This window comes from Erythrolamprus reginae, chromosome 1, assembly GCF_031021105.1.
Source record: "Erythrolamprus reginae isolate rEryReg1 chromosome 1, rEryReg1.hap1, whole genome shotgun sequence".
Classification (NCBI taxonomy): domain Eukaryota; kingdom Metazoa; phylum Chordata; class Lepidosauria; order Squamata; family Dipsadidae; genus Erythrolamprus; species Erythrolamprus reginae.
The window spans coordinates 426,214,222-426,232,548 of record NC_091950.1 but is presented as its reverse complement, the minus strand read 5'-3'; the positions used below and the strand labels follow the sequence as shown (position 1 = coordinate 426,232,548).

The following is an 18,327-nucleotide window of genomic DNA, read 5'->3' as shown; positions in this document are numbered from 1 at the left end:
GTGCTTCAGTGATGGGACTGGCTGCCCCCCAGCATGACGTTGCCCCCTCCCCCTCCCTCTTTGCCCCCATTCTGTGTGGTGAGCTGAAGCTGCTGGAAGAGGGAGAGCCCCCCCCCGTCTCCTCGGCTTCTCAGGAGGCCATGAGGGGGACCCCACCCCCAGGCAACCTCCCGGGCTCTTCCAGGCTGAGGCCTCACTCCCTCTCATGGCGGGGGGGGGGGAGGGGGGCTTGGAAAGCATCCAGTGCTAAGAGAAATGATGGGGGGGGTCTCAGAGGCCTCTCCAAAATTGGACCTGGCTGGGGCTGGGCCTGCCTGTTGCCCAACTGCCTGCGATGTAAAGGCCTCGTTAGTCCCCCTCCGAGAAGGGTCCCACGACCAGCGACTCTCAGCAGGCCCAGCCCCCCCCCTCCATCCCCTGCAGGACCTCAAGCGCCTCCTCCTCTTCCTCTCCCCCCAACCCTGACTTTTATGGTCCGACAGTCCTTGCAAAGGGAGGGACCCTTTTGCGCTGGGGGGGCCCTAGCACCCAGTTGGGAGGGTTCCCCTCTCTCCTCCCCCACCCTTCTCAGCCAGAGGAAGGGCCAGGCACTGAAGCAGACACACACACACACACACACACATACACACACGCAATTTCTGCCTGTCCTGGGCGCATCAGGCAAGAGACGTTTGACCAAGAGGGTCGGGAACCTGTGCACGGGTTTTACTGTATGTGTGAACACAGCGGTTACAAAAGAACGGACACATCCTTCGCTCGCTCAAGAGTTTTCCCGCCAGGCCCTCTGTGGGCTGGGAGGGTCCGGCCGGGGGCTGGTCTTTCCTGCCATGGCTGAAGGCTGAATCCTGCGCAAGGGGCTGGGGGGGTCTTTCCTCCCGTTAGGAGCCCCTGGGCCAAAGGAGCCGCTGGCGTCCTTCCCGCTGGGCCTCCTCAGGCCGAGAACAGACAGGCCAGGGAGGGACAGGGCCGGCCGTCCTGCTCAGGGATGGGCCCTCCAGGCCGGCTGGGGAGGGGCAGGGACGTACTTGCCTTCTGGGGGGAGCTCAACTGCGGCACCGCCGGGAGGGGGCAAGCAGGGCTCCTCCACCCCCCATGCCACTCTGGCCCCCGGGGCGCAGGGCCATCCCAGCCGAGCCCTCCTGCGCCTGAGTCACTGTGGGCAGCAGCCATGGGGGCTGGGGGGGAGGCCGGAGGCAGGGGCTGCTCCGCACAGCCAAGACATCCCCCCTCCCAGAGGGAAAACAAGTGTCCAGCCAGGTGCTCCAGCGCGGAGGGTCAGCAGCATGGCTCCAGGTGGGACCGGTCAGCGGAAGACCACCCAGGCCAGGGTCCAGCTGAGGAGGGGCAGCCCAGAGGGTCAGCATGGCCCGGCCCCCTGCGCTCCGGCCACCTCCTGCAGCCTGCTGGACTCCGCTGGGGGGCAGCACAGGGGCCCGGTGGCACTTGCCCTTCGCCTTGGGCAGGAGGCCAAGGTTGGGCTGGTGCTTCAGGTCCTGCGCCTCCTCGGCGCTCTTCCAGGGCTCCAGGGAGGTCGGCCGGCCGCTGCGGTTGCGGCTCTTGGTGCAGTTCTTGGGGGTCTTGCGGGAGCCGTGGCGCTGCCCGGACTGGATGCTGTGGCCCCCTGCCGTGCCCTCTCCGTCTCCTGTGGGGGGGAGGAGGGGCGGGTGGTCCCTGGGGGGCAGCCGGGGCCCGTGGGTCTGGTGCAAGGACTCCGAGGCCGAGCAGGCCGCGGAAGGTGTCGGCCGGCAGCGCCTTCAGGTCCCGGCCATGGAGGTGCTGGGGAGCCTCACAGGGGATGGCGGAGCTGGAGCCCCGGAAGCGCCGCAGCCAGTCCCAGAGCGAGCGGGGCCCGGCAGTCGCAGCGCCAGGGGTTCCCGTTGAGGCGCAGGTACTCCAGGGCGGCCAGGGGCGCCAGGGCCTCCCCTGGCAGCTCCGCCAGGCTGTTGTTGAAGAGGAAGAGCAGGGTCAGCTGCCGCAGGTCATGGAAGGCCAGCTGGTGGACGCTCTGCAGCTGGTTCTGGTGCAGCAGCAGGCGGTCCAGGCTGAGCAGGCCCCGGAAGGCCCCTGGCTGGAGGCTCCGCAGCTGGTTGCCGTGCAGGAAGAGGTGGCTGAGGTTGACCAGGTCCACGAAGAGGTCCTCCTGCAGGTGGCCCAGCTGGTTGTCCTGCAGGTAGAGGTACTGCAGGTTGCGCAGGCCCCGGAAGAGCCCGCCGGGCAGGGCGCTCAGGCCGCAGCGGTAGAGGTGGAGCGCGTGGAGGTGGGCCAGCCCCTGGAAGGTCTCAGCCGCCAGCTCCCGCAGGTGCCGGTTGTCACCCAGGTCCAGCTCCTCCAGGCGGCCGAAGCCCCGGAAGGCCTCGGGGTCGATGAAGGGTCAGGTTGTTGGAGTAGATCCAGAGGGTGACCGTGGAGGGGCTGAAGTGGCCGCGCTAGCAGCAGCGAGATCCGGTTGTTCTGCAGGAAGATGCGCTCGCTGTGTGCCGGGATCCCCTCCGGGATGGCCAGGAAGTTGTGCGACTGGCAGCTGACCGTCATGGGGGAGGGGTAGCAGACGCAGTCGCTGGGGCAGCCCTGGAGGGCCGGGAGGGCCAGGCCCAGCAGGAGGAGGCAGAGCCGCAGCAGGAGACGTCCCCTGGAAGGAAGCGGGAGAGAAAGGCCGGAGGGTGAGTGGACGGGAGGGGGAGCACACGGACACACACGGACACCCCCACGCTGGCCCCTCCCCGGACTGTCCCTTGCCAAGGCCACTGGCCTCTCCCCTGTCACCCCCAACCCCAGGCGGGGATCAAGGCCTGATCCTGCTGACCCCACGGGGAGGGGTCATTTTCAGTGCGTGTCTCCCTGGCCACCAAGAAGGAACTTGTGCCAGCCCTCCCCCTGATATTTTTGGGTTGCTCTTGGCATTCATTTCTGAGACCAGCCACGAGGTCATCAGCCTCCCCCCCCCCCCGAAGGAGACCCTCCCCCCCTGCTCCTCCCTCCCAGACTGTCTCCCAGCCATCGTATTCCCTAATTTGAATTCTGCGGAAGGAGGAGGAGGATCAAGGCCAGCCAGCCCCCCCCCATCTATTATTTATTCTCTGAAATATTAATGCCCTGCTGCCCTTTGCCAAGTGGCACCAAGGTTGCTATGGCATCCGACTGCAAAAGGCCTTTAATTGCCATTTGGTTTTTAATCTGCCTATTAAATATTCACTTATGTTGGGAGACCAAGTGAGCCAGGAGACCCTCGACCCCCCCTGCAGCCACTCCCTGAGATCAGATCGGGGGGGGCTCGATTGTCTGGGGTGGGAAGGCAAGTGTGGAGCCCCCGGCCCCTCCTCCTCCTGGCCCCAAGGCTGGGACTACAATGCCCATAAGGGCAGGCACGCCGGCTGTTGGGTCCCAGCACAGTGCGGAGCAGAATTGTTCAAATATTTGGGGGGGGGGGAGAGAAAATGTAGGCTTGCTTCACACAAATCCCCCCTTTTATTTATTTATGTATTTATTTATTAATCAGATTTCTATGCTGCTCTTCTCTGGGACTCTGAACCATGGAGAAATGTGATATTAAAATACTCTAAAAATCTCAATAGCAAAAGCACCGAGGACTCTCACTGAACTCGTATTCCAAAACCCCTAAACGTATATCTAAATAAAACCCCCAACCACCCATCATCCACATTCGATCCTGTAATTCCTCACTCAGAGGCCGGGATGGATGCTAACACTTCCGTGGCCCCAGGCCAGTCGGCAGAAATGTTTATTCAAGGCCTCACGGAAGGTCACGCGGGAGGGGGCCGCCACAGAGAAGGCTCTCTTCCCTGAACTGCTCGCGGCTGCATGGCCACCCCACCCACCTGGCCATCCCCGGCACTGAGGCCCACAAGGGACTGTCGTCCCCCCCCCGCAGCACCTCGGTCTTTCAGCTGGGCACCACCACTGGGACCCAGCAAGTGCAAAGGGGGGGGGGCTCCTGTCCCGGGGGAGGTCACCCCTCACCCAGTCACCGCCCGAAAAGAAGCCACTCCCACAGGCGCTCCAGGGCCCCCTCTCGAGGGGGCTGAGTAACCTGACCCGCCCAGGGGAGCTGCTTCGTCGGCCCGGCCCTGGATGCGAGCCCCTCCTCCTCCGCAGGGGGGGGCACCTCCACGAGTCGGTCACCGGAGTCCTCCAGCCGCAGTTGCTGCCCTCCGCACGGCAGCTGCGTCTCTGTTGCAGCTTCTCCCGGGAGGGGCCGTGCCCCCCAGTTCTCCCTCGGTCTCCCCAAATCAAGAGGTTTGGAGGGCGCCCTCTTGCCAGGAGTGGGTCCCTCCTGGTTCGGACCGGATCGCCTGAACTGGTAGTGACCCACTGTCCGTGGGAGCCGCCTTCTCTTTTTCTGTGAAAGTTTAGTGGTTCTTTTATTGTTTTGTGGTATTCCCCCCCCTGCTGCTTCTGAAAGGGCCCCCACACCTGCCCCTGGGGGGGGTCCTATCTCGACCTTCGTTCCTTCCCCGGAAGGAAGCCCAGCTGATCAGCTCCCCAGCCGTGTTGCAGGGCCGATTCCCGCTACGGAGCCCGTGTGGAGGCAAAATTGCACGAGGAGAGGCGGGTGAATGGGCGTGAACGGAGCCAGCGCGTGTGCGCAGAACATCGCAATGCAAACCGTGGGCAGGGCAAGTGGGAACACACACACACACATACACACCTGCCCCTTAGGAGGTTCTACTCTGTCCGGCTCCACCTGCTTCCGAGTGAAGGTGGCCGAACTCCCACAGGGGCCTCGACTGCAAGTGCTTGGGACAGACGTTTGGGGACTGAGGGGGGGCTCAGGTTGCCTGGGGGCCCTCCCCTCCCCCCTTCCTCAGGAAAGCAGGCCAGGCACCTCCGTGAAGGTGTGCAGCTCCTTTGCTCCCCCCCCCACCTGAGTGGGGTTTCCTGCCCACCTTTGGGTCCCTGGCATGGCCAGAGGGGGAGGGGCCTGCTTCCCCCCCCCCCCAAGGCTGGCTGTAAACCCACAGAGGCAGCCCGGCCTCGCAGGGTGGGCATTGCTGAGACCCAGCCGGGCAGCTGTTTGGAATTAGGCTTTCTGACCGAGCGACAGCTGTTCCCCATCTGCTGGTTAATCTCAGGGCCAGTAAAAGTCATGAGACAATTTGGTCTTTGCCCAATTTGGCCAGGCAGGCTGTGGCCTTTCCGACCTCCGAGGGGGGGCCGGGGCAGCCTGCCCCCTTTGCCACTTGCACTGGGCCCAGCCCTCAGCTGCCCCCCACCCAGGGACCCAGAGACCTTGTCTGGAGGGGAAGGTTGGGGAGGGGTTGCTGCCCCTCCCCTCCTCGTGGGCCCTGGCTCCCAGCCCAGGCAGGTGGGTGTGGGTGGAGGGCGGGCTCCCCGAAGGTTTTGGCCTGGAAGAAGCCAGCAGGGGGAACAGCGGGCACCCCGAGAGCCCCGTTTCACGGGCCTGGAAGTTGGGGTTCGGACGTGGCCTTCTGTGGCTGCTGTGGATGTTTCCGTTCACACGCCTCCCTTTTCTCTGCTGCTGCCCTGAGCGGCTGTCAGGCCTGGCCGTAAATTCCCTGCATGAGAAGAGAGGGAGGAAAGAGGGGGGCGGCCTTTATAGAGGGAGGGGCTGCAGGAAAGAGAGGGCAGGCGGCTCTCCTTGCCTGGGGAGGGGGAGGGGAGGGGATCTGCGTGTCCAGCGGCCCCTCCTAGCAAGCGGGAGGGGAGGGGAGGCCCATTGTCAAGGACACAAGTGAGCCCCCCTCTCTCCCCCCTCTCAGCTCGCCACTTATTGCAATTTTAAAGCCGGCCATAATCTGAAGTGTAATAATAGGGAAAATCAATAGTGGACAGGCCGAATCTTGCAGGCTGCCCAGTCCAGGGGCTCCCCAGGGCCCTTTCCCCCGAGCCAGATGAAGGCGTGCCAGGGGAGCTGACGGCCCAGGTGCCACGCCGAGTGCCCAGCCTGCAGGGGAGGGGAGGGGGAGGGCCTCCAAGTCCCCCTTCCCCTCAGAGAGCCCTTCCCCTCCTAGCCTGGGCACAGGATGGCCTGTGGGGCTGAGCAGGATGGGGGGGGTCTCCAAGGAGGGGGCTCGCTGGCTGGGGGGAGGGGATGGGCACAGTTGTGGTGACCGATGGTCATTGCCTGGTCACTGCGGCCCAAGGGCTCCACACAAAGAGCCCCCAACCAGGTCTTCCCTGGTGAGGGAGGGTCTCCCCAGCCAGCAAGGCAGAGCCAACCTGGATGGAGGGGGGATGGAGGGAGCCGCTCAGGGGTCAGCTTCTCTTTCCGGACCCCCCCCCCTTAGAGCTGACTCGCCTTCTCCACGACTCCCCTTGGAAAGGAAGGAAGGAAGGTGGAGGATGGACCCGATGGTCCAGGGTTATTTCGGTTGAGTGGCGGCTTCGCAAGGAGACCCTAACCATCCCTACAAGTCAGGCAAAAATGTGCCCCCCTCCCTCAAAGCGGCCACTGCACGGAGCCCCCCAGGCCCCAGCCCTGAGCTGCCTTCAGCAGCCAGAAATGGGGGGGGTCTCTAAAGGCGGCCAGGTTGCCCATTTCCTCAAAGCCCACCAACCCAAATCACAGCTCCAGCCAACACGCCTCCCCCTGGGCCCCTCCCTTCTCAGCAACAGGGAGGGGCCACATTGAAAGGGGCCACCAGGTGTCCATCAACCAAGACAACAGCAGCAAGAGGGAGGGAGGGGGAGAGAGGGGGGGCAAGCAAGCAAGCTCTGGGCTCCCTGGACCCCCTGAATGAGCCTCTGGACACCTGGACTTTCAGCTCCTGCAGGTTCTGGAAAACGGGGGGGGTCTTTGGCCTGATGCCCAGGGAGCAGCTGCGGGGGGGGGGGGGCAATTGCAGGCCCCGGCAAGACCTCAGTTGGTCAAGACCCCAAAGTCAGATCCATCTGGGGGGGAGGGGGAAAGCCCCGGCCAGCCCCAAAGCCCCCAGAGAGCAACTGTCCCCCGCTCTCTGCTCCCTCCCCGACGGCATCCCGGTGGCCCTGAGACAAACAGGTGCGGTGCGTGACACCTGGCATGTGCCAGGCCCTGGGTGACTGCGGGCAGCCCCACGGTTGCCATGGTGGCCCCGCGAACGTGACTGGCCTGCTGCTGCTCCTGTTTACCTGCCAACACAGGTAGCCTCTCCCTCTCGCGGCACGAGAAGCCCCGGCAGAAACAAGGGAGCGAGCGAGCGAGCGCCACCCTGCCTCCCCTGGGACCGGCCTGGGCGGGCAGCCTGGTTCTGTGTGGAGGCACACCTGTGCAGGTGTCTGAGGACAGAGCCAATTGCCTCCAGCCATCACTGCCCCCTCTGTCCCAGGCATCAGCAGAGGGCAGACGGATGGGGAGGGGCAGCTGCGGGCAGTTCCTGGGGTGGCCTGAAGGGGGGGGGAGAGTGGGCACTGACCCCCCCCTGCAAAAGGCCCTGTGCTGCATTTCAGCAGGGTGACACCCTCCCCCCATCTCCCATGGCCTGTGGGGGGGGAGGATCTGCCCATTCAACATCATCCCCTCCCCCAAAGCTCCTCCTGCCCCCCTCCCAGGAACGGGGTGGGTGGGGCCCTTCTTTTCTGCCCAATGGGACCGCCGCCTGCCCTCCCCTCCCCAGCCTTGCCCCCCCCCCCACCCGAAGCAGCCTCTCCGGCCCCACAAGAGCCCTTCACGGCCCCCAGAGGTTCGCTCGCCCCAGCTCGCCTCGGCGGGGGTGGGGAGGGGCTGTTGCTGTGGGGGTCTCTCCCCCCTCCCACCCCCTCCCAAGGCGGCTGCGCAAACGGGGCTCTTGCCAGCAATGCCGGAAGCAAACGAGCCCCCCCCCCCCCGCTGCCCAACCCGAGTCAGAGTCCCAGGCGCCCCCTCCAGGCGGGGGCTCCACGGGCACCGCAGCCTTTCAAGCGCCACGTGGGCCGCCCGTCCGCCCCGTCTCCCCCCCCGCCACCCCGAACCCGCTGAGAGCTTTGATCGCCGCCTCCCCGGGAAGCGCGCGGCTCCGCTGGGCTCGGCCCTTCGCAGGCGCTTCGCGGCGGCTCCTTTATGCAGAACCGGCCTTGAGCCGGTATTGGCGGTGGGGGGGCGCCTCCCCAGGCGGAATCGGCAGCCGCCCGGCTCCCTCGTCTCTCACGCGGCAGCAGCTGCAGGGGGGGGGGGGGGGTCAACGGGCCGGGAGGCTCCGGTGCGGCTGGCGCGGCCAAAGCTCTCTCGGCCCAAGCTGCTAGTCCCCAGGGCTGCACCGGAAAGCTGCGGCCTTGTCCTGCAGGGGAGCAGAGCAGCCGATGCGTGAGAGCAGCGGGATCAGTGGCAGAGGGAGGGCCAGAGCCTGGGCAGAGCTTCTGGGCAGGAAGCCTGGAGAGCTGGTCAAGGCCCCTCCAAGACCACCAGCGGGCTGGAGGCCCTTCCTGGCCCTGCCGAGGCACCAGAAGGCCGGCTGTGCCCAGCTCACCTTCCTGCAGCTGCCGTGCCAGGTGGGCCTGCTTGGGAGCCTCTGGACAGGCCAGTGGGCACTTTCTCCGGGCTGCCACTCGCTGGCGTGGCCTCTGGCCTCTTCTGTGGGGCCTGGGAGAGGTTTCGCTCATGCTGCCTGTCCATGCGTCAGGTGGAAGGACGGTGAGATCACAGCCCCTGCCGTGGGACCCCCCTGCTGAAGAGAGGGCCCCCGGGGGAGAGGGCAGGAAAAGGTGGGGCAACAGCTGACAACCCCCCCCCTGCTTCTTGTTCCCTGGGGAGGCAGTTGCCCCCCTTCCTGGCACGCTGTGTCCTCTGGGCCCTCTGCCCTATTTAACCCCCCCCACGTCAGACCCCAATACCCAAGCAACACTGGCATCTCTGCGGGGGGGGGGGAGTGGGCAGCAGTTTGCAGGGGAACCAGCAAGGCCAGGCCGCCCCCCTCCGCCCCCCCCCATGCTGCCTTGACCAAAGGAGAAGGGGGCAGTGAGGCCGCGAAGGGGCAGCAGTGCAAAGGCTATGGGCACCTTCAGGATGGCGATTTGGGGCGTGTTTATTATTATTATTATTAATAAAAACAATATAGTAGTGGAACAAATCTAATTTTAAAAAAATATATAAAACCCTATCATTATTTTAAAAAAACAACAACCAAACAACACATTCATACCAAACATAAAACAAAGTATTAAAAAGCCTGGGGGAAAGGTGTCTCAACTCCCCCATGCCTGGCGGTATAAGTGAGTCTTGAGTAGTTTACAAAAGACAGGGAGGGTGGGGGCAGTTCTAATCTCCAGGGGGAGTTGGTTCCAGAAGGTCGGGGCCGCCACAGACAAGGCTCTTCCACTGGGGCCCGCTGAACGACATTGTTTAGTCGACGGGACCCGGAAAAGGCCAACTCAGTGGGACCTTATTGGTCGGTGCGGTAGTAGGTGGTTCCGGAGGTACTCTGGTCCAATGCCATGTAGGGCTTTAAAGGTCATGACAAACACTTTGAATTGTGACCGGAAACTGATCGGCAGCCAGTGCAAGTCACGGAGTGTTGAAGAAACATGGGCGAATCTTACAAGCCCCACAATGGCTCTCGTGGCTGCGTCCTGCACAATCTGAAGTTTCTGAACACTTTTCAAAGGTAGCCCCATGTAGAGAGCGTTACAGTAGTCGAGCCTCGAGGTGATGGGGGCATGAGTGACTGTGAGCAGTGACTCCCGGTCCAAATAGGGTCGCAACTGGTGCACCAGGCGAACCTGGGCAAACGCCCCCCTCACCACAGCCGAAAGATGATGTTCCAATGTCAGCTGTGGATCGAGGAGGACGCCCAAGTTGCGGACCCTTTTTGAGGGGGTCAGTAGTTCCCTCCCCCAGGGTAATGGACGGACAGATGGAATTGACCTTGGGAGGCAAGACCCACAGCCACTCCGTCTTGTCTCGGTTGAGTTTGAGTTTGTTGACACCCATCCAGGCCCCAACAGCCTCCAGGCACCGGCACATCACTTCCACTGCTTCGTTGACTGGACATGGGGTGGAGATGTATAACTGGGTATTATCGGCGTATTGATGATACCTCACCCCATGCCCTTGGATGATCTCACCCAGCGGTTTCATGTAGATGTTAAATAGCAGGAGGGAGAGGACTGACCCCTGAGGCACAAGGGAGAGACCTAGAGGTCGACCTCTGACCCCCCACTAACACCGATTGCGACCAGAGAGGTAGGAGAACCACTGGAGAACAGTGCCTCCCACTCCCAACCCCTCCAGCCGGCGCAGAAGGATACCATGGTCGATGGTATCGAAAACCGCTGAGAGGTCAAGAAGCACCAGGACAGAGGATAAACCCCTGTCCCAGGCCCGCCAGAGATCATCCATCAGTGCGACCAAAGCGGTTTCCGTGCTGTAACCGGGCCTGAAACCCGACTGCTGGGGACCTAGATAATCGGCTTCTTCCAAGGACCGCTGGAGCTGGAGCGCCACCACCTTCTCAACAACCTTCCTCATAAAGGAAAGGTTGGAGACTGGACGGTAGTTATTAAATATGGCTGGGTCCAGGGAAGGCTTCTTGAGGAGGGGGCGCACAAGTACCTCCTTATAAAGGGCCGGAAAGGACCCCCTCCCCAAGGAAGCATTGGTAATCTCCTGGGCCCAGCTCCGTGTCACCTCTCGGCCGGCCAAAACCAACCAAGAGGGACACGGATCCAGTAGACAGTTGGCGGAACTCACAGCTCCAATGGCCTTGTCCACTTCATCAGGTGTCACCAAGTCAAACTCCTCCCAGACTGATGGACAAAGACGTTTAGCCCCAGTCACCTCGACTGACCCATTGTCAGCCGATACTGCTATGCAATTGGAGTCGAGTTCCGCTCGGATCTGAGCGACTTTATCAGTGAAAACGAGTTAAATTCCTCGGCACTGCCCTGCAAGGGTTCCCCAACTCCCCCCTGGTTAAGAAGGGAGCGGTCACCCTAAACAGAGCGGCCGGGCGGGATTCCGCTGATGCAATCAAGAATAGACCCCCCCCCCCTCCCAGGAAGGCATCCTGGCTTCACATCTGACTGGAACAGCCCCCCCGACCCCATCTGGCAAAGTCGCTTGAGTGGGAAATGAATGCCCCCTCCCTCCCTCCCTCCCCCCCTCCTGTGGCCAAGGCAAGTGCAGCCTGGGCCCAGCCAGCCACAGTGCCCATTAGGAGCCTCCCCTCCCATCACCCAGGCAGGCGGCCGATCAATTCCGTCTGATTCACACATAATGGAGCCGAGCGCCCGAGGGACCCTCCATTAGCTTTCGCCCTGGGAGTGAGGGGGGAAGGGCCCTGCTGTCCCCTGGAAGGGCAAAGGCAGCGGGGGAGAGAAGCAGGGACCCTCTCCCACAGAACTGGGGGGGTTTAGCAGAGCACCCCTGGAGTCCCACTGCTGGCTGCCCAGGAGGAGTGGAGGAGGGCAGGGGTCAGCCTCTGGGGGGGAGGGGCAGGGTTGGCCCCAGGAAGAGCCTTGGCCCAGAGCCAGACCTTAATGGCCCATGGGGGGGGCAAGGGAAGCTCCACAGACAAACACCCCCCACCCATCGCCCGAGACAAACATCCAGGCTCCACGTGTGGCCCCAACACTCGGGATCAAAGCAGCCCCCCCCTCTGGAGCTGCCCTTAGCCCGGCAGGCAGAGGTGCCCAGGCTGTCCATCTGGGGGGCTCCCCGGCCATGTCAGGTGGCCTCAAGCAAATGGACACAAGGGCAGCCTGCCCGTCTCCCCCCCACACACACACTCCCTTCGGACCCAGACCCCCCCCCCCTTTGCTCAGCCGGCTCTGCTGCCTGGGGGATTCTGGGGGTTGAAGTCCACAGGAGGAGGGGGGCTCTGGAGGGATGGGCGAGGGGGGGCAGGATTTCCTGTGTGCTGTTCAAAAGTGAAGGGAGGGGCTGTGGTGACAAGACTTTTGGTATTGTGAGAAAGTACTTTTATGCTCTTTTTCCATATCTAATTTGTTAATTTGTATTATTTATTTTATTACATACACAATCAGTTTGAGCTGCTAGTTTTGCATGTTTCTAATGAGCATTATTTAAGAAAATAAATAAAAGCACTATAAAAAATTCAAGAGTTTTCATTCATTTACAACATCCATTAAAACACTGTGAAAATTGTAAGAAAAGCAAATAATAAAATAACAGAAAGCAAAGGACTCAATTAAAAGCTCTGGTGAAAAATGTGCCTCAGTTTCTGTCTTGGGTCTGATTTTGTTTCATTGGTGGGGCTGCCCCTCCCCCAATTGTTTGTACAGCTGGGCAGCCACCAACAGCCCCCCTCTCGTCCAAGGCCCCCAAGACCCTGCCCCCCACAGTTCATTTCTAGCCTGACACACCAACACACACACCCCAGGAAAAATGGGTATTTAAGGGCCAGGCTGTCTGACTGGGGGGGGGCTGTGGCAGAGAGGGAGGGGCCCAGAGCAGACACAACCCAGGTGGAGGGTCCTGGGAATAACTCGGCCTCCCAGAACTGCAGAGCGGCTGCCCCCTCCCCCCCTCAGCCTTTAGACTTAAGATGCTTCCTCAAGAAAAACTCCACAAATTCTGTCCATTATAGAGGGGGGGGGGTATAGAGGGAGGGAGGGGAGGGCCAGGCTGGGAATCTGTACAAAGGGAGGCTCCTGAGTGGGACACCCCCCCCCACTTGCTAGTTTAGTTTAGTTTAGTTTAGTTTAATCAGATTTGTATGCCGCCCCTCTCCGCAGACTCGGGGCGGCTCACAGCAACAGCAATACAAGACAAATCCAATATTAAATTAATTTTAAGAACACCACAAGTTAAAAACCAATCATACACACTAGCATACCATACACAAATTTTATAAGCCTAGGGGGAAGGAACATGTCAATTCCCCCATGCCTGACGACAGAGGTGGGTTTTAAGGAGCTTACGAAAGGCTAGGAGGGTGGGGGCAACTCTGATATCTGGGGGGAGTTGATTCCAAAGGGTCGGGGCCGCCACAGAGAAGGCTCTTCCCCTGGGTCCCGCCAAACGACATTGTTTAGTTGACGGGACCCGGAGAAGGCCAACTCTGTGGGACCTAACTGGTCGCTGGGATTCGTGCGGCAGAAGGCGGTCCCGGAGATATTCTGGTCCGGTGCCATGAAGGGCTTTATAGGTCATAACCAACACTTTGAATTGTGACTGGAAACTGATCGGCAACCAATGCAGACTGCGGAGTGTTGGAGTGACATGGGCATATTTGGGGAAGCTCATGATTGCTCTCGCAGCTGCATTCTGCACGATCTGAAGTTTCCGAACACTTTTCAAAGGTAGCCCCATGTAGAGAGCGTTACAGTAGTCGAGCCTCGAGGTGATGGGGGCATGAGTGACTGTGAGCAGTGACTCCCGGTCCAAATAGGGCCGCAACTGATGCACCAGGCGAACCTGGGCAAACGCCCCCCTCGCCACAGCTGAAAGGTGTTTCTCTAATGTGAGCTGTGGATCGAGGAGGACGCCCAAGTTGCGGACCCTCTCTGAGGGGGTTAGTGACTCCCCCCCCCAGGGTGATGGATGGACAGATGGAATTGTCCTTGGGAGGCAAAACCCACAGCCACTCCGTCTTATCCGGGTTGAGTTTGAGTCTGTTGACACCCATCCAGACCCCAACAGCCTCCAAGCACCGGCACATCGCTTCCACTGCTTCGCCGACTGAACAAGGGGTGGAGATGTAAAGCTGGGTATCATCTGCATACTGATGATACCTCACCCCATGCCCTTGGATGATCTCACCCTAGACGGTCTGAGGGCCTCCCCTAGGCCAGGCCCCAACCAGCAGCCCCTTCTCGGCCCCCAGCCCAGAGCCTTCCCCTGCTGCCACAGGCTTCTGGGGGCTCCCTGGCCTGAAGGGTCCGGCGGAAGGGCCACCGGGGCCTGTGCGGGCAGGGGGAGAGGCTGCCTGGGGCCCCTCTGGGCTCTGCTGGCCTTTCCACCTGGAGGACCCCCCCATCGCTCTGGAAAGGCAGCCCGGCCTAGAGACCCGGGGGGTGGGGAGGGGGGGAGGGGGGCTGCCTCCTCCTCCTCCTGACATCCGGTGTTGGCACTCGTGGCATGGCCAGCTGGGGCCTGGTCCAACCGGGGAGGCTCAGGGCTGGTGGGAGGGAAGAGCTCCTCTCCTGGACCCACTGAAAGCCCCCCCCCTGCTGCAAAGGTTGTGGGGGGGGGTTGTGAGTGACGGGGGGCAGCAGATGCCCCCTTCTGACTTGGGGCACCAGGATCTTGAAGGGTCAGAGGAGCAGCTGATCCCCATCTTTCGGGGTGGACGTGTGTGGGGCGTGGGGGGGGGTCGTAAGCAGCAGCTGTGGTTAATCCAGCTCTTGACCAGCTCATCCCGTCTTGGCCAGCTCTCTGGGATTCAGCCTGTCCTGCCGCCCCCCCCTCCCCACAGGATTGCCCAGGCCGTGACTGGCCGAGCCTCCCTGCCCCGAGGCTGTTGAGCGTGGCCAAACTCTTGGCCCAGTGGGCGGGGGGGGGGGGGGGTTGGCTGGGCACAGGCGGTGACCGGGAGCCTGCAGGGTCTCCTTCTCTTCTGGTGCCAACAGCACATGGACTCGAGGAGGGGGCTTCTTTTTAAGGCCCCCGTAGCCGTCGTGGCTCCAGCCTGGGACCCCCGGGTGTCTGGAGGGCCTGAGCCTTGAAGGGCTCTGGTGGCTCTCTGGGAGGCAGGCCCGGTCCCCCCCCCCTCCTGGCCCAGCCTCCCCCTGGCTTCCCGGGTGAAGGCGGCAGGGACCGAGAGGTCAACCAGCCCTCCGCCTGCCTTCTCCTTGTGGGTCCAGGGTCACCCGCCGCTTTCGCCCGCCTGAGGGGCTTCTGGCCTGGCTGAAGGGCCCAGGAGGGGTCAGCTGACTGGGCGCCCTCCAGTTGGTGTTGGCCACACCCTCTTGGGTGAGCCTTCCAGGCAAGTGTGGCCCAGCCATAAGCCCTCTTCCGTGAAATATTCTTCGTGACCCTCCGTGGGAGGAATCATGTTGCCACGTGTGCCTGAAGGGGTTAAAAAGGGAGAACATGACACAAATCCCCCCCCCATTCAACATCAACCCAGGATCTTATTTTTATGGCCCCAAGCTGTTGGCCTACCCAACCGGAGCCCCCACTGAGCCCCTGGGCTGGCCGGTCTCCTCTACGCCAAGGGGACCCACGAAAGCCTCGGCAGGGCTGGAATGCAGCCCACGCATGAAGGCAGCTGGCCCCCTGGGGAAGTTGAGGCTGACCAACCAAGACCACGGAGGTAGGAAGGGCCAGCGAGTGTCCAGCGTGCCTTTGAACCCCGGCCACAGCCACCGCACCCCACAAAGGAGCTGGGGGGTCACTACTGAATGGGAAGCAGGAGCTGCAAACCCAGGGCCCTTCCTGGCCCCCCACTGTCCCCTGGGCCACTCCTGGCCCCCCGGTGCTTCCCAGCAGGGCTCTCCGGACGGAGCAAACGGGGTCCAATTGTGGAGGAGCATTTTCCCAGGAAGGAGACTGGCACAGGAGGAGCCACTGCCCCCCCCCCGTGTGCCAGAAGAGGGGGTGGTGGGCAGGCCCCCTCCCCTACACTTCAGGGACAACCCTAGGAGGAGGGGGCGGGGTGGTGGTGACCGGCACTCAATAGCAGCCACTGTAAAAGGGATCTGGTGGACAACCAACTAAATAGGAGCCAGCAATGGCCAATCCTGAGTTGCATGAACAGAATAAATTATTATTATTATTATTATTATTTAAATTATTATGCAATGTAGGACCATGGAGGGGCTGGTGCCTAGGCCACAGCTGGAGTTCTGAAGGCAGTTTTGCCCCCCACACCACAAAAGCGACCCTGGAACTCTAGAGAAGACACAGAGGAGTCCAGCCGGGGTGAGGAGGGGGCTGGAGACCATTTGCAGCAACTGGGCCTGGCCATCTAGCCAAGAAGGACCAGGGGAGACAGGACTGCACTCTCCCAATACTTGTGGGGCTGCCCCAGAGAGGTGGGGGGGGGGGGTCAGGCTGTTTTCCAAAGCACCAGAAGGCCAGACAAGGAACCATTGGTGGAAGCTGACCAAGGGAGATTCCACCTGGAAACAAGGAGGAATTATCTGGGAGTGAGAAGAACCCACCACCAGTGGAACAGGAGTTGCCTGCAGAGGTTGTGAGCGCTCCCCCCCATTTGAGACTCTCAGGGAGGGGGGGGGACTTGGACTGATCTACAAGGTCCCTTCCAGCTCGAATACATAAAATAAATAAACAATGCAGCCACCGGATCTTCCTCCAAAGTCCAGCCATGCAGTTTGGGCTTTGTGGCACCTCCAACCTGGGACGGGGGAGCAGTGAAGACCTGTGTGGCCCCCCAGCGGGTGGGAGATTCGGCCAGGCCCTTTCAGCCCCCCCCCCAGCAGCTGCCTCCCCCTCCTGGAGCAGCAGCCCCCGCCCGCTCCTCTCTGCTCTCAGGCCTCTTAAAGCAGCAGGCAGGTTTGGCCCCTTCGCGGCGCGGGGGGTGGGTGGGCGCGGGGAGTCTGTGTGCCGGGGGGGGGGGGCTCCGGACTCTCCTCCTACCTCCTCAGTCGCCGAATTAGCGGCAGACCCGGGAGCAGCGGGGGCTGTTTTCCTGTTGTGGATGTTTTGCACAAACACGTTCGCGGCTTGGGAAACAGCTGCTGCCGCCGAGCGAGGCCCGTGTGTGGCGGAGGCTGGAAGCTGCGCCCGGGACCGTTGCGCTCCTTCCGCAGCTGCGCTGGAGGGGGGGGGGGCGCTGACAGAGAGGCCGCGGGGGAGGTGGGGGGCTTCAAAGGGGTCGCCGGGGCCTCCCACGTGGGACAGAGCCGGCTGGGGCAAGAAGCCTTAAGGTGGCGCCTCTCTCTCTCACACACACACACCCGCCCGACCTCTTTGCAGAAGAGAGGGGGCGACCCCTCCCCATCCCATGCGAGAGACTGCGGGGGGGGGGGCTGCGAGCTGCCCCCGTTCCCGGCAGCGGCCCTCTCGCTCCCTCCCCGAAGCCCCCCTGCAGGCGAGGCTGGGGGCCGCCGACTCCGAGGTGGAGGGATCGGAGGCCGAGCTGCAGGTCCCGGGGAAGGTCTGCTCTGCGGGGGTGGGGCGCTCCTCTGCCTCAGCAGCTTAGCCGCCTCCCCGCCTCGGTCCTTCCAACCCGCTCCGAGGGCCGCAACCACCAACCAACCGAGAGGAGCCCCCAGCCCCTTTGCCAGAAGAGGCCTCCACGGCCTGGCTGCCCCGGTGCGCTGGGGAGGGTCTTCCCCAGCCCACCCCAGCTGGGTGTGCCAGAGTCGGGCTTTGGCCGGAGGGAAGGTCCCAGTCCCACCGCGTGGGGCCACCTGCTGTCCAGCCTTCTGCCCCGCCCTGCCCGGCCTGCCTCCCCCTCCTCCGAAGCCGGACTAATGGCCCCGTGCCGGTTCTGTCGCCGGCTGAGAGATGGATTCCTCCCGGAATTTACAAGTGGCGCCACCGGAGGAATAAACAGCCCGGATAAAAATTACCTTGTCACAGCAGCGCAGGTGTGATAGATGCACCAGACACACAATGGCATAGAGATGGCAGAGAGATCTCTGCAACAAGGAGCAAGGGCCGGAGGGGGGGGCGTGTAGCCCCTACACCCCCCCTCGGCGCCCCCCCCAGTGGCTCAAGGAGGGGGGGCACAGGACCACCCTGGGGATGGCACCCAGGGCAGGAGTGGCCAGGCTGAGCAGCTGCTGGGGGGGAGGGGCTGGGGGGAGGCTCTTTTATTAAACTCTGGACAATCCGAAATTCTTTCCCCTTATTCAGTGGGGAAACGTTTGGGTGTGCACCCCGCCCCATAGCACACACCCCTCTAGGGGGCCTCTCTAGTGCTGCAGCGGAGCCTGTTGACAAGTCTAATCTATGGGTTAATATCTTGTAGCAGAGAGTTCCACTGGATAAGCAAGTTTCACAAGTTGCAAATATCTACTTCCTTTGCCACCATTCTTGTATTTCTTTACTATTATTATTATTATTACCCAGAGTCGCTTGACAGTGAGGTGCAGGAACCAGTTAAATTTAATACCTAAATAAATTGTGTTTGTGCTCACTTCTGTATTATTCCAGCTGTGAGGATGAAGGCGATGATGATGATGATGATGGGGAGAACCTTTTAAAGCTGGCTGCTGTGTTAGCGTGTCTGTCACGGGGGGGGGGTTGGGCCACCCTCGGCTGGTGGCATTTGGGGAGCCTCTGGATCCCTCCCCTTTTCATTCTCCCTATTTTACTTGTGTTTAAGATTTTGGGGGGATGAAGCGGCATCTAAATTCAAGGGGGGGGAGAGAAAACGGGCCTTTTGCAGGTGGCATTGGTGGGGGAGGGGGAACTGGGCATCTCCAGCCACCAGAGTGGGGGAGGGGCTCCCCGGGCCTTAGGTGATGCTAAGGTGGCTCTGATCTCTGGGCAGCTGGACCAGGCTTCCCACCAGAGTGGAC

At 62.0% G+C, this 18,327-nt stretch overlaps 2 protein-coding genes across 2 annotated transcripts in view; one reads left to right on the top strand and one right to left on the bottom strand.

Moving 5' to 3' along the window:
• RPA1 (replication protein A1) overlaps positions 1-842 on the top strand; it is a 6,282-nt gene extending 5,440 nt beyond the window's left edge. Inside the window, exon 6 of the mRNA XM_070731636.1 lies at positions 661-842. Within this exon, the coding sequence (XP_070587737.1) occupies positions 661-842 (182 nt within the window). The remainder of the gene's footprint in view (positions 1-660) is intronic.
• Positions 685-7,002, bottom strand: RTN4RL1 (reticulon 4 receptor like 1). Its single transcript, XM_070731620.1, is given in 10 exon segments — positions 685-1,730; positions 1,732-1,845; positions 1,847-2,368; positions 2,370-2,426; positions 2,428-2,795; positions 4,054-4,238; positions 5,397-5,534; positions 5,814-5,923; positions 6,732-6,798; positions 6,923-7,002. Coding segments are annotated over 10 exon segments (2,328 nt in total). The 3' UTR covers positions 685-1,043.
• Between the last annotated feature and the right edge of the window lie 11,325 nt (positions 7,003-18,327).